We start from the raw sequence: 13,345 nt of genomic DNA, 5'->3' as shown, positions 1-13,345 counted from the left end.
CGCTCTTCATCCCTTATTTGCGCTTCCATGTAGGATTTAGCGGCGTTTAATCTCGGGCTGGCGGCCCATTCACCTTCACTTTAGACGGAGAGATAATGTTCTGGTTTTCTTTGCCGGGGGATGCTTTTTACAGGACTTTAATTAAGGTCACTGATGGATGCGTGCTGAAAATGTTTTGTCAGAAAAGATGTTACGGGCCGTCCTAAAACAGAATGTGTAAACAAGCAGATGTGTGCAAGGATTATGATGAGTCGTGCCCACTGTTTAATACTCTCAAGTGTTTTGCAGGCAGGAGGCGGAGTCATTCAACACCTGTGCTGCTGAATAGTCGGGAATGTTCACCATTGAGATTTCCCTCTAAAGAGCTTGTAGTCATGCGGTGAGGTCTTTTAAGCAACCGAAGGAAAATCCCCTAATGTGACCGCAATGATGTGGAGCTTAGCGTTGTCGCCCATCTGCCAGCCGTCATCCTGCATGTTTGCCCAGATGACAGCCGAACAACAGGAAAATAGAGCAGATAAACCACACTTTTTCCCCTAAAAATTACCCATTCATGTAGGGGGAAAAAACACATAAATCTATAAGATAACATGGCTTGTTAATGTAAAATTAGTGCACTTAAGGACTTTCATGAATTACGCTAATGACCCGACAGATACATCTATTCACATACGGTGCGTAAAGTCAGTGTATAGCGTGAAAAACAACATATATGTCTTTAAAATCAATTAAGTATATGTCATGTTTTTACCAGCCTCCGTGGAAGAGATGGGCTATTTCTGTGCTTGCACCACAGAGAATTTTGAACTGCCCCTGGAAGAGTGAAGGAAAAAAATGTAAAATATATTTTTAAAAATTATGGAAATTATACCCCACAAAAGTGTGTTAAAAATCACATAGAAATAAAAAACTAATAATATTACAAATAAGTACCGTGTAATCACCCAGATTACAATTCAAATGAATGATTAAAAAATGAATAATATCATTGAAAAATGATGAAAAGCAATGTTTGCAGTGTTGATTAACCACTCAACAACCATGGGGTGGAAAATACAAATAAAATCGTAAAGAATAATATCAAACAGAATTTATTCAAATGTTTATATTTTTTCATTTTCTCCTGAAGAATAAAATAATTAGAATTACAATTTAGAATATAAAATAGAATTCATTATTTACTTATGAAAACTGTTTTTGAATTATATTCTGGAGGGGAAAAGGTGTTTTTGAACGCTGAAGCACACCATCGACAAGTATCCCTTTTCAGTCTCTTCATTAAAAAAAAACATAATTACTGCTATGAAGCAGAATATAAGCAATTGTTAAATCACTGAAAAGTGCAATTTAAGCTTATACATTTTTTTAAATAAATGTACCAGTGTAGTGTTTCCCCTGTTCCATCTCCTCATCCTAAAAATAAATATATAATCAAAATAAAGAAATAAATCCCCTAGGTGGTCACGTGACTGGAGGATGAGCGAGATTAGCGACTGCTGGTTTAGCTTGGAGTCCACTCTGCCTTCCACTCCATCGGGCGAGCATCTCTCTCCGGATACGCTGGATGTAGCGCCAAGGACGACACCGACTATCTTTTTTAATGAAAATACATCTTCTTAAAATACTATACATCATTTCCCGGCAGCCTTCATGTGATTTGTGGACATTTTTACTATTTTGAGAAAAGGACCATTCAAGATGATTTCGCCGTGGGACCGGTGGTACTCGACGAGTTGCTGCCTTTGCTGCCATGTCCGGACCGGAACCATTATTTTGGGGATTTGGTACATGGTAAATATGATATTTAAATAACTTGAAAGTCAGCATTATCCGACTACACTGTTGAGAATTGAAAAAATAAGGCATGCTAGCGAGGGTTGGCCAAATGCCGATGGATGTTGAACTAGCTAGCTAGCCCAACAATGACAATTCTCGTTTGTTTTTTGTGTTGTTTTTCCACTCACGTTTATCGTATTTTTTTTTTTTTGCATGTCAAAGTGATTCTGGGATAATTTAAGAAACATAACAAGAGCACCTGCTCATCGGCCACAACACTACACGACATAGAATGATTATATCACAAATGTGGCCTTTACAAATATTACGGTGCTTAGTTTTAGGGGTATCGATTTCCAATTTGTTTCATTCATTCTGTGGTTGCAGTTTGCAATGGGGCTCCATCACTTTTGCTGCATATTTAATAATTGTCAATAAAATGTTAATAATTGTCTTCTTTGTTGTTGTACCTAATGTTGAGTCCTGTCACCAACATTAATATAGAGTGGTGTTTTTTTTTTATCAAGTCTAAAGTTGAACAGAAATGGGAATTGCGTGATGCGATTTGTCCTACATTTGTACAAGTATAGTGTCTTGGTTAAATTTAGACGTTCCCCTCTGCTTTTAACCCAACCTGAGGTTTTAAACATAGTGCACCTCCTAAGCCTGCTAAATCCCTTGGCTTTTGTAAGTCTGTGGGCGTACCGTGTTGTGTGTCCAGGGAAAGATACTGGAGGGAGCAAGCAAAAAGTGCACTGGCGTTCATTATGTGGTATAGCAACAATATACAGTAGCAAGAGCATTAGTCTGTCAGTTCCTGATAAACACGATAATGCTTGTGTCCGCTGCTTGCGTTCTATAGAAGAACACTCAAAGTCACTGTGACCTCACACTCTACTTGAAAGTGTGTATGAGTGCATTTAACCTGAGGTCAAAGTCGCTGCTTCATCTGCAAAAAACACTTTTGTGGTCCTTTTTTTTTCCCACCCCCCCAGCTCATCAACGCGGTGGTCCTACTCATCCTGTTGTCGGCTCTCAACGACCCCGTGCAATACCGCTACCACCTCACCAGCTCCGAGCTGGGGACCGACATCGACGTCATGGACGACGCAAGTGAGTGTAGCGCCGCACGCTTCCACGTTTTTAATTTCACCGTGTGTTATCTTGGGTAACACCTAGGGGTGCACGATAATTACCGGGCCGATATCAGGGAATTATGACATAAATAACGTTTTAAATTCATGTAATAAACCTAAAATTAAAATTAAAAAAACACGCTCCAATGAGGCGAGATTACCCGTACTGTGCGGGTGACCAAATCAAGCGCGCCTTTTTTCATCCCCTGAGCTCACATGTAAGCAAACGTTCACTGTCTGAGGAAGACATTCCTCATGCTAGTTGTACCGAATGCTGCGTGGTGAGGGGGGAAAAACCTCATGGAGCACACAAAAATCCTCATCAGACACCTGAAACATTTGAAAAGTGCAAAAGGTTTGCCAGAGACCTCCGTGGCGTCACACCGGCTGCTCGGAGCGTGTGCCCGAATACAGTGCACCTTGCTGGGCCATGCCAGGTGGCTCCTCCCCCTCTATCCTCTGGTTCTCTTGATAGTAGTCAGGTGGTGGTAGTCATGCCATCATATTTCATTAGGACACATCAACAAATCCTAATTTGTTCCCGTCTTTCTTGCCTCCAGCTGTGCACAAACTACAGTTAAACCTAAATTTTTAGAAAAGTAGATATAAAAAAGGTAGTGGGCACCATAGCGGTCTGGAGAAGCAGAAAGTTATGGTTTTGAAAAGGAAGTTCTCCTGCATCTCTACTAGCTTCCATTTGCACGCCGTAAGAGAGGAGTTTCCAAGTTTTTCGCCAACTTTCACCAGTGTTAGGCCACCGTTTCAACATTGTTTAGTTTGGGAGGGGGCGGGTTAGTGTTTGTGATGAGATTCCGCTACGATTGAGCAGTCCGCCGGCGTCTGATTTAGACAATAACGGCTGTATGTGTCACAGGATCTCTTGTCGGAAGATCTCGGAAGATTAAAACGTGACAAGATTTCTCGTTCAGGAAAAAAAAAAAGTCTCGTGGGCCGTAGGCTTGGGACTATAATAAATGAATGAATGAATGAATCATACAATAAATGAAAATGAACTCTTTAATTTCATATTGCCGTTGAAAATGCGGCGCCAGCGCGTCTGTTATGCCAGCTGATGGCCACAGATGATTGAAAAGCTCTTTACTTGTCCATATCAGCACTGTCCCCCCCTCTTAACTACTCTGGTGCTCTGTTTTGCCCTGGCAGATATCTGCATAGCAACCGCCATATCCCTCCTCATGATTCTAATATGTGGCATGGCGACATACGGCGCATACAAGGTGAGTAAACAAAACACATTCAGCCCTTTTTGTCCCGTTAACAAACATCCCACTCCTCATTGAAATTCTCCTCCACGCAGCAACACGCCGCCTGGATCATTCCGTTCTTCTGCTACCAAATCTTCGACTTTGCCCTTAACACCCTGGTGGCCATCAGCGTGGTGGTGTACCCCAACACGGTGCAGGACTACCTCCAGCAGCTGGTGAGTGCGGAGGAAACGGCATCCCAAAGTGGCAACTAAAGCTGGCGCTTATTGCCTAACCTTTTGGAAGACATGTGCGCTACGTAGCATCTGTTGCTAAACAAGAGGTGAAAGCGTGGCGGGAGGGCGGGGGGAGGGTGGTTTGCTCACCCAGGCATGATGTTCTGCTCTTTAGTTATGTAGATGAGCTTTTAAATCTCTTCAATGTGAAGCACGCAAAGGTCATCGCTGTTGTTTTGGGGTTTTTTGTAAATGTGGCTCATTTTCATGTTTGGTTCTTTGTGTTGGCAGCCGGGGACTTTCCCTTACAAAGAGGACATCATGTCCACCAATAATATGTGCCTCGTCTTCGCAGTCCTCCTCTTCATTGGCTGCATCCTCTCCTTCAAGGTAAACCGCATGACAACTTCATCACGCCACACTTTATTAGGCACGCCTGCACAAAGATAATGGCGTCCCGTATGAGAGCTGCATCCAAAATGTTGCCTTCACTAAGATAATAGTGCTCACCTGTGACCGACGCTGTCAGGCTAGAGTCATTTCACATTGTTGTGCTCTCAGTTTGCTAAAAAACAACACTCAGATTACTGGGAAAAAATACTAGTTAAATTCAACAAAATGTTGCCAAATGCGCATATTCTATAGTGTTATTTTACTGTCATGAAATAAATCATCATTTGGAAAACCTGGGAAAAAATAGAAACATTTGAAGAAGTGGAAGTGAAATCATAATTATATTATGACTATTATTCAATATGTTGCTTTATAATATTATATATGAATATTTATTTTATTGTAGTTCATAAATAAAATGATATAAAAAATGTAATTTATTTATATTTATATTATATTATATTTATTATTGCTAAATATAAAAATACAAGTACAACATTTAGAAAATCTAGACAAAAATTTAAATAATTAATTAATTAAATAATAATAATAATAAAACAGTAAAATAATATAAATAAAATTAACAAAATATTGTGAAATATGATGGATTTATTATATTTAAATCTAAGTGCAACATTTAGAAAATGTAACATTTAGCTAAATGTATTATGAAGTGTACTTATATAATATATATATATATGTATATATTGAAGATAAGTAAAATAAATAAATATAAGATTCAAGATTCAAGAGTTTTATTGTCATATGCACAGTACAATATAAGTACAATATCCATCCATCCATCCATTTTCTATACTGCTTCTCCTCATTAGGGTCGCGGGGCATGCTGGAGCCTATCCCAGCTGGTCACCAGCCAATATAATAATGGTATTTTTTTCAGCAAAATGTATATACCATTATTATATTTGAATATTTATTTGAATAGAATGAAATGCTAGCACTAAGCGTAGCGCACGAGGAGCACGTTGTTGCACACGCAGTGAACATTGCTCAAGATGAGTTCATGGTATCATGAACTCATAAATGGATGTCACTGCCAGCTCCGCGGCGTGCGTACTAAAATATGCGCACACGTCCGCTGGATCAATGTCCTCTGTGAGATGATCACACAGTCAGAGAGCAGCAGGAAGCGTCATTGCATGGGTGGGTGCTCCTCCAAGACGCTGCCCGTGCAATCAAATCACTTCACCGGGCACACGTCCAAAGACGGGGGAGGGCTTTTTGGCGTGGAAAAGCAGCCACTGGAAGAAGAGACGTCAGGGATCACATGTCCTACGTCCGCCGAGAAGCTTGCGGTTCCGCTGATGTGGAGCAGTCGCGCTCGTGTATACGTACCCTGAAGGCCCCGGCAGACACGTAGCCCTGGAAGATGCTTGTTCTTCCGCAGTCTCTCAGTTTATCGCCAGCAGATGGCACAGAGCACGTCGGACCGGCCCGCTGGTCTTACTGTTGTTGGCAGGGCGATCCACCCCAGCACGCCGCTCTCACACAAGCACACAATGAACCTGCTGTTCCTCTGCCAGGATCAACCTCAGCGCCAATCAGGCCTGATGAGAACAACCCAGTCATCTTTGTAGTAATACTGGTCTTCCTAATAACACTCAACGATGCTTCAAAAGCTGGTCACGCTAATGCTAGCATGGTAGGACACAAACACACAAAATGTCAGAGTCAGAGTAGAGCGCTACACTACAGCTAGAATGCTACACCAGAGCTGTCCTGTCTAGTCACACTAGAGCCCTGGACTAGAGCTGTCCTATCTAGTCTTTGAACATGAACTGGAAGACTACATAGGACAGCTCTAGTCTGACTAGAGCTCTAGAATATGGCTGTTATATCCAATATTTGAGCATGAACTTAAAGACAAGACAGGGCAGCTTGAGTCAGAGCAGGTCTTTAGACTAGAGCTGTTTTATCTAGTCAGACTAGAGGGCTAGATAAGAACTGTCCTGTCTAGTTCAACTAGAGCTCTATACGAGAGCTGCCTTATTTAAGCTTTCAGCATGAATTTAAAAACTAGATATGACAACTCTCGTCAGACTAGAGCGCTAGATGAGAGCTGTCCTATCTTGTCAGACTAGAATTCCAGACTAAGCTAGTGTGTGTGTGTGTGTGTGTGTGTGTGTGTGTGTGTGTGTGTGTTTTGTTACAGGCCTACCTGATCGGCTGCGTGTGGAACTGCTACAGATACGTGAGCGGCAGAGGCACCACCGAGGTCCTCGTTTACGTCACCACCAACGACACCACGGTGAGTCCTCGCCTCTTGACTCCGCCCCTTCCGCCCGCCACCATATTTACCAGGCCTCTGTTATTGCAGTTGAGTGAGTTGATACCGCTCAAGGTGCAAGGTAAGCACACGCGGCGTGACGTAGAAGAAGCATAGTAGACCATCTCGTTAGTGCAGGTGATGAAGCGAGCCAGCAGATTAGAGGTGACATCATGTCCAAATAACGTCGGGTCCTCTGGGAGGCTTTAGCGTGGTCACAGTTTCCATCTGCGCGTCTGCGCTAATCCCCAACACTGATACATAAGACATTAATCTGTCCTCGCCTCCTCGCGCCCGTCACATAGATCATCATCCGGGTCGCTGCGGTGTCCTTGTTGTGATGAGTTGAGTCAGTGTGGAAGCATCACTTCCATGAATGTTCACGGCAGCTTCCATCTTCAATGAATGGCGTGCTGCGTCTTTTATTCACATTCCAAAATAAAAAGCCAGCAGTGGATGGAAATGGCTTTCATCAACATCACGGAGCTGCCCTCCTTATCTGACACGCCATGAAAGTGCTTTATATGTCTTCATGCATCCGTCCTCTCTTCTTGTGGACACGTTACGTAACGGTCTGCTTGTCCGCTTCATTTCAAATCCTCGCTGTGATGTGTTCGCAGGGCCTCCCCCGGCCGCTGCCTCACAATCGCGTCCCCTCGGAGCACATTGTCCCGAATTAGCAGCAGCCGCAGCGCTGGTTTTATAACGCCATTAACGGCAAAAGACTTTCACTTGCCTTTTATTACCCGTTTTTGCAGCTCCAGTGTGTTGAAAGCACTTTTTTGTGTTTTTGGTCGGTGAGCCCCCATGCCAACACAACAAGTCCAACCGTTGGAAGCCAAAATAAAAGAATATCAACACGTTCATGGATGCATTTCATAAATAAAAGGACATCATTGACTTTTAATGGACATTTTTCATTTATATTTAGGATGATAAATATTTACATTTAAACACAAATATTGTCTTCCTTTTATTGTTCCTAAAGGATAAAAAGTGACGAGAGGAACCTCGTTTTTAATTGAACGTGGAGTCATTTTTAACCCCAGAATGTATTTACTGTTATCCTTTTTCTATATTTTTGCAACATTTTCGGAAAAACAAATTGGAAATTGTGGGGAAAAAACACAAATGGGCCTAGAACAGACCCCTGCGGGACTCCACGAGCATACGCTTTTCTGATACGTGGATTAATTACAGTAGTTCAGTAAAAACATTAACCATGTTTTTCTTCAGAATGTATTTGCTCAATCCACAAATGGGCCAAGAACAGACCTGTGTGGGACACCACACACTGGTACAAAGACGTGCTATAACATTTTCCCAAGTCCCAAAAAATCTTTTTTTTCAAATCAAAACAAATCAAATTGATCCTAAATATTTAGTATATTCCAATATTTTGTCTTTTTATTTGAAGGAGATTAGGAGATTACAGGTTTTTATTGGCCAGTGAGTAATTGTAACTTTAGGAATGGGCCACAAACACAGCCCTGTGGGACACCCCGCAATGTTAAATTCACATTATAAACACTAAGAGATTCCAAAAATAGAAATCAACATTTTTGGGGGGGGAAAAAAAACTATTCTTTGTCTGTTTTCAGGTTCTACTGCCACCATATGAGGAGGTGGTCGCCATCCCGCCTAAGGAGCCCCCTCCCCAGTATGTGGAGGCATGAGAGACTCCCCCCAACTTACCCCTTGTCTTAACCTGCCCCCCCCCTCCATTTGTTAGCTGTAGCAAATCCTGGAAGCTGTTGTTGTGACTTTTGACAACATTACTTAGCGCCACCTTGAGACTAGCAACTCTTTTGGATGCTGTATCGTTTCGTCCCCCCCACCCACCCCCCCACCAAGGACATGCACTTTTCATTTGAACTCTTGAGTCGGCCACCAACTGTTATCCCTCCGAAACTGTGAATCAGCAAGAGCACTTCCCCCCCCCCCCCCGGGGAAAAAAAAAGGATCAATTCCCTCTTTGAATGTAACGTCGGGGTATTTTTGTACGACTTTTTTTGTATGGCGACGAAAGGGGTTTGGCGTGGCCGTAACGCTGTGCCCTCGCTCGGACCGGAAAAGTCTTCCTCGTGACACCCGGAATGGATCGGAAATCGGCGTATCATGTGACCAAATTAGCGAGCGACGTCTTCCTTGTGGTGTCTTTTCTTTTTCTAGGGTGTCACGTGTCATCGGCCAGTTGGACTTGAGTGCGTGTGTGTGTGTGTGTGTGTGTCTCTCATGCGGTACATGTGACACAACACGGATGGGAAGGGATCAAAGGCATATTAGCTTAGCATAGTAATAGCACAAAGCAGTATGCCGTATAACACTGATTGAATATTTTCTAAATGCTAAATGCCACTATAACCATCATCCAGTACATACAGTCTATGCAAGAGCGCATTTCAAAAGAATTGCATAATTAGTGTAGTGGATGGTGCAGCCATTAGAGGGCGCCTTCACGCGAGTCATGATCACGTCGTTTGCGCGAGTCAAATTGTTGCACTTTATAAAGTCAGACAAAAAAAACGTTTCGTTTGGGGGAAAAAAAGCTGCAGAGCGGTTTGATACTCAGCAGGGTCGCGTTTGGAGAGGAAAAAAAAAAGTTTAGAGTGAGATACCTCAATCAATCCCTTGACGATCCTACGTTGAGATCCAGTAAGACATCCTCTTGTTGGGAGTTTTGTCAGCTCATGTGCTCAGTTGTAAATAAATAATACAAAGAAATAACCATGAAATGCTGTCTGTTAGTGGCTTATTTTCATATTTTCTGCATTTTTGTGGATAATCGCAGCCGGTTTATCACAACACAAATGGGCGAAGATCAGACCTCTGTGGGACACCATGCTATGTTGCTATATTTTATAGTGAACTAAAAAAAAAACACAAACAATAAGTTACATTCATAAAGATGATTTTCAAATGTATATTTATTTTCTATCTCTATCTCTCACCTTTTTAAAAAATAAATTTGACAAACAATACATGGGCCAAGAGCAGACCGTGGCACTCCGCACAACGCTAAATAGAAATATCCTATTTTGTCACAGAGGCCGAATTTAAAATTCACTGACTATATTTACAAAATATCTTTATAGTTCATAAAGCTGATTTATTTACTCCTTTTTCATTTTTTTACATTTTTTGGCCAGATTTTTTGGTTACATTCAACCAACTGGAGCAAATAGTAAGTGAATGAAAATTTAAAAAAAACAATGAAAACTTTCATAAACTAATATTTTAAATATCATATATGATGTAATTATGTATTTCTATAGTGATTCATTTATATGGAATACAGAAAGTAGAAATTTTTGGGGTAATTTTTGGGATAACGCGAAAAATCAGATCCCTGTTGCACTCTACGCAACGTTAAAAAGAAATGACTTATTTTTCCTTGGAGGTTTAATTTAAAATGTATATGAATTCATTGAAGATATACGTTCTATTTCATATATTTATTTACCACATTTTTACCATTTTTCTGGATCTATTCCCCCAACTGGAACAAGTAGTAAGTGAATGAAAATAAACACACAAAAAATTATTTGAACTAATGTAACAAAGACATGACTTTTTGTGTGTATTTTTAATGAAAATAATGAATGGGCTAAGATCAGGCCTCTGTGGAACGCCACACAATGTTAAAAGATGACTTAAGTGAATAAAACATTGCAAATAGTAATCGCTTCAATAAAAAATTATGTCATTATCAATACATTTCTTTTGAAGGAACTTTTTGTGTGTATTTAAAAATGTTTTTAAAAAAATAGGCTGTGAATGTTAAAATATAACTGGGGGATTCTCGCCGCATTCAAGTGAGACCAATGCAGTGTACCTAAAATGTCCGAAAAGGACACTGCAAGCCATCTGGTTCAAAAACTTGCTGACATTTAGTGTGATGAACGTCACTCAGTCCCAACCTTGAAAAGAGTGGTTTCAGCGGTGTGAGGATGAAGCCTACAGTACGCGTCGACTAGCAAGAGTCAAGGTTCATTGTCACACTCAATAAGTCTGTCAGCTTTAATGCAAGGAGGCACCGTACTCCCGATATTAAACATGGCCGCCGTGGGAGTGTCCAGCATCCCGTTCCCAGAAGGATTTATTGGAGTCGAGGCGTTACCTCGGATGTGACAGCGGTGGCGGAAGCAGACAGATAAACGCTCACCTACTTTGTCAGGAGGGACAAGTGGGTCACAAGCTGTCTCTTTTCTTGGTGACGGAGACAAATACAGCACACAAGCCAATAATCACACATCATTCCAGTGACCTGGATTCTTTAATTATTCAAATGCTAAACATTTTAAAAAGTATTTAACAAAATAGCACATTTAAATTTTGTATTTTTTTTTTAAATCAGCATAATTCATGTCAACCAATCTTGCAAACCAAAAATATGGACTACTTTGTTCAATGTACAAGTACTGACATACAGTAACTGACTATACTAATAAAAAAAATAACGCAATAATGGTGGCAACTAATTTATTCAATTAATTGCGTTAATTTTTTTAGCGTCATTAACGCATGCGCACCAAAGTAATCACACCTCTGTTATGACGGCAAAGGGAAGCACAGTTGAGCGTCCCCACACAGTCAGGCAGAGTCTGACGCTCTTTTCTGACTTCATTCTGACCTGAACAATCCAACACCGTACACTGTATGTCTCCAACTCACACACTTCTATAAATACAGTAAAAATGGGCATATTTCAGATATAGTCAGGGGCGGATCTAGCTTTTTTGAAAAGGGGGGTTGTGGAGCTGGAAATGGAGCGGGGTGTCTGGGGGCCCTCACCCAGAAAAAATTGTAAAATTAGACCTCATTTCCTGCAATCTGGTGATATCTGAGGCCAATTTTATGTCCTTAATTTCAAGAGTTTGTTGTTATTTTTATCTTTGGAATATATCGTTTACGCCAAAACATTCTATTTATAAAATTACCCGTACTAGGAGAAACCCATTTTAGCTCAATTTCCGGAAATATTTTCTAATTTGAAGCAGCTGTAAATTCCGAGGATTTGAGTATAATTTTATGTCACTGGGGATCGCTTTTCTGGTTCATTTTCATTGAGAATAGTCAGTTTTCCTTATAGTCATGATGCCAGAACCTTTGTTTTGTACCTCCACCTGAATAGCCATGTACAGCACACATTCAATGTCCAATGTAAATGATCAGCCTGACAGTGGCTTCAGGAATAGCATGCGTCTCGCTTGCATTCTGGCATATGCGTCCACCACGCGCCCAGAATTCAGAACATGTACCTTCACTGGGACTGGGTGACTGGAATCCAGGATGGTTTATCATTTTATTAGCTTTTATTGTGGCAAACAAAATCCGCGCCTGATAGTTGCTATTGGTTTAATCATTAGACAGCCCTACTACTAATATATCCTTTGTTCTCTTCAATGTCTTGTCAAGTTCTGTGCAGTGTAACATTGTTAAACGCCAAAATGTACCTACATTTCCTTTTTTTAAAAACACGTGTGGAACCAGTAGACGCTAGAAGGCAATTAAGCAGGTAAGATCTTTTTGAAAATGTAGCAAAAAGATGTTTTAGCTGGGCGTCATCCATGCTTTTCATCTTCAGTGCAACAGAATGTGTTTCCTTGTGTTGAGGCAGTAGAGCATGCCTGAAAGAAGCCAAGTATTTTCCATCCAATCTTAATGAAGCTGCTTTAAATGTGCTGCTGCTTTTTGGGGCATGATTGCCGCACGTGAGCACATCAACAAGGGATGATTTCACTCCCATCTAATTGGGAAGCCAGGAAAAAAAAAGGGCTTAGAGATGCAGCCAGTGGGAAAAAGTGGGCCAAAGCATTTGATGGGTGACACATGGATTATGTCTGTAGCTCTGTTGGATGCGATGACGCCTGTGATGTTTGATAGGGAAAAGTCTACAGTATATATTAGAGATAAGACTTGTAAGATTGGCAAGAACAAACAAGTGTATCAAGCCTTTAATGCCAATGAAAGAGCCTGCATGTTCTCACGCCGTCATGGCAACCGCTAATACAGCAGATGGTTTATGTAATGGAGGCGGAGGAGGGGGGGGAGGTTAAAAAATATTCCCAAAGATCAGCTGTTGCATAATTGTGTGGACATCAACACGTCAGCGGGCTGTGTGGATTAAATGGGAGGTGACTGATGTTTCACAAAACCTATGAAGCCCAACCAATCACGTCAATCACGCGCTTCATAGCCAATCACTTCTAAAGAGGACATTGCTGCCCTCCTGTGGACACTTGCAGTGCCCACACCCTGACGTGACAGCACTGTAAATAGCAAACATTAAAACAGCCAGAAGCAGTAGAA

At 41.2% G+C, this 13,345-nt stretch overlaps 1 protein-coding gene across 1 annotated transcript; it reads left to right on the top strand.

Annotated features, from left to right (window-relative positions):
* Positions 1 to 1,507: 1,507 nt before the first annotated feature.
* Positions 1,508 to 9,768, top strand: laptm4b (lysosomal protein transmembrane 4 beta). Its single transcript, XM_054764180.1, has 7 exons — positions 1,508 to 1,791; positions 2,772 to 2,889; positions 4,077 to 4,150; positions 4,231 to 4,353; positions 4,645 to 4,743; positions 6,920 to 7,015; positions 8,635 to 9,768. Exons 1-7 carry the CDS (start codon positions 1,699 to 1,701, stop codon positions 8,707 to 8,709), a joined length of 678 nt encoding a protein of 225 aa, XP_054620155.1. The 5' UTR covers positions 1,508 to 1,698; the 3' UTR covers positions 8,710 to 9,768.
* Positions 9,769 to 13,345: the final 3,577 nt, after the last annotated feature.

The sequence above is a fragment of the Dunckerocampus dactyliophorus genome, chromosome 20, assembly GCF_027744805.1.
Source record: "Dunckerocampus dactyliophorus isolate RoL2022-P2 chromosome 20, RoL_Ddac_1.1, whole genome shotgun sequence".
NCBI lineage: Eukaryota > Metazoa > Chordata > Actinopteri > Syngnathiformes > Syngnathidae > Dunckerocampus > Dunckerocampus dactyliophorus.
Note: the sequence above shows the minus strand (reverse complement) of the source record. Positions and strands in the feature narration are given on the sequence as shown.